General features: G+C 39.3%; 1 protein-coding gene across 1 annotated transcript in view; it reads left to right on the top strand.

Annotated features, from left to right (window-relative positions):
* LOC106883654 (arpin) overlaps positions 1-1,341 on the top strand; it is a 16,285-nt gene that overhangs the window by 10,678 nt on the left and 4,266 nt on the right. The window contains exon 3 of the mRNA XM_014934751.2: positions 745-877. Within this exon, the coding sequence (XP_014790237.1) occupies positions 745-877 (133 nt within the window). The remainder of the gene's footprint in view (positions 1-744; positions 878-1,341) is intronic.

Here is a 1,341-nt window from a genome sequence, read left to right as displayed (position 1 = left end):
CATCCAGCTGTAAAAACTCTGCCAGATCAGTTTGGAGCCTGGTGTAGCCATCTGGTTCACCAGTCCCCAGTCAAATCATCCAACTCATGCCCGCATGGAAAACGGACGTTAAATGATGATGATGATAATGATGATGATGATGAACTTAGTTATCATTCAGTTAATTTTAGGAACATAAATTGTGACTAAGGTTTGGTGGAAGATTTTAATTCAAACCTTATGAAAATAAGACATTTGTACACAGTACCAGAGCTGGTTTCAGCCGGGTTGGTAACGAAAGGGTTAAATGCAGGTGCACCCTCTTCCTTACAGACACATTTCTCTCCTATGACATCACAATTTTCTCACACACTGTCTTGCAATGTGTTGAATAAAATCATAATTACTCGATCCTCCTCTATTTTCTTTTACCCAAAGCCAGGAATTTGTCAGCCCCCCCCCCCACCACCGTATATTATATCCATGTTCTGTTTTTTTCAGTTTCATTACTATTAGTGGTTCCTGTCTTATCATCTATTCATTATTGTTATAGTTCCAATTGTGTATGTACAGACTGTTGTTGTGTTTGACCCCCTCACCTTTCTGTTTTTTACTCATATACAACAGGTAGCTATAATTACTGCTATCCCATTCTCACCTTCCACTGTCCTAATCTTCACCCACCTTTAGCTACGCAACATTGCCATGATTAATATTCTGGTTTAATTCTCTCTCTCTCTCTCTCTCTCTCTCTCTCTTCCACAGTTCCGTTATGTGGTCTTGCACATTGCCTGCCAGAGAGCTCACAAGAGAAAGTTTGATGCCACAAACAAAGAAATTGAACCAAATTTCAGTGAAACTAAGAAAGTCTCAACTGGTTTTCTAAATTCTTCATACAGTAAGTGTTTCAAATCTTCCTCCATCATTAACCCTTTTCTGACCATATTTTCTTACGAAATACACAATCTCCATTCTACATTCAATTTTGAAAATAATCAAGAATTTGTAGGGATTTAGTAAAACTTGTTCCTGGCCATGCTGGGGCACCACCTTGAAAAAGTTTTAGTCAAATGAATTGACCCCAGCATTTATTCTTTTTTTAAGCCTGATACTTATTTTATCAGTCTCGTTTGCTGAATCACTAAGTCACAGGGAGGTAAACACAGCAACACTGGTTGTCAAGCTGTGGTGACAACCAAAAAAACACACACACACACATGATGGGCTTCTTTCAGTTTCCATCTCCCAAATCCAATCACAAAGCTTTGGTTGACCCAAGGCTGGGAAATTCAGCTTTTGTTTCTAGCAGATCAAGACACCACATGGCGGACGTAAAGAATGTGGGCCACATCCCATTTCGTT

The sequence above is a fragment of the Octopus bimaculoides genome, chromosome 11, assembly GCF_001194135.2.
Source record: "Octopus bimaculoides isolate UCB-OBI-ISO-001 chromosome 11, ASM119413v2, whole genome shotgun sequence".
In the NCBI taxonomy this organism is placed as follows: domain Eukaryota; kingdom Metazoa; phylum Mollusca; class Cephalopoda; order Octopoda; family Octopodidae; genus Octopus; species Octopus bimaculoides.
This window is presented reverse-complemented; position numbering and strand designations above follow the sequence as displayed.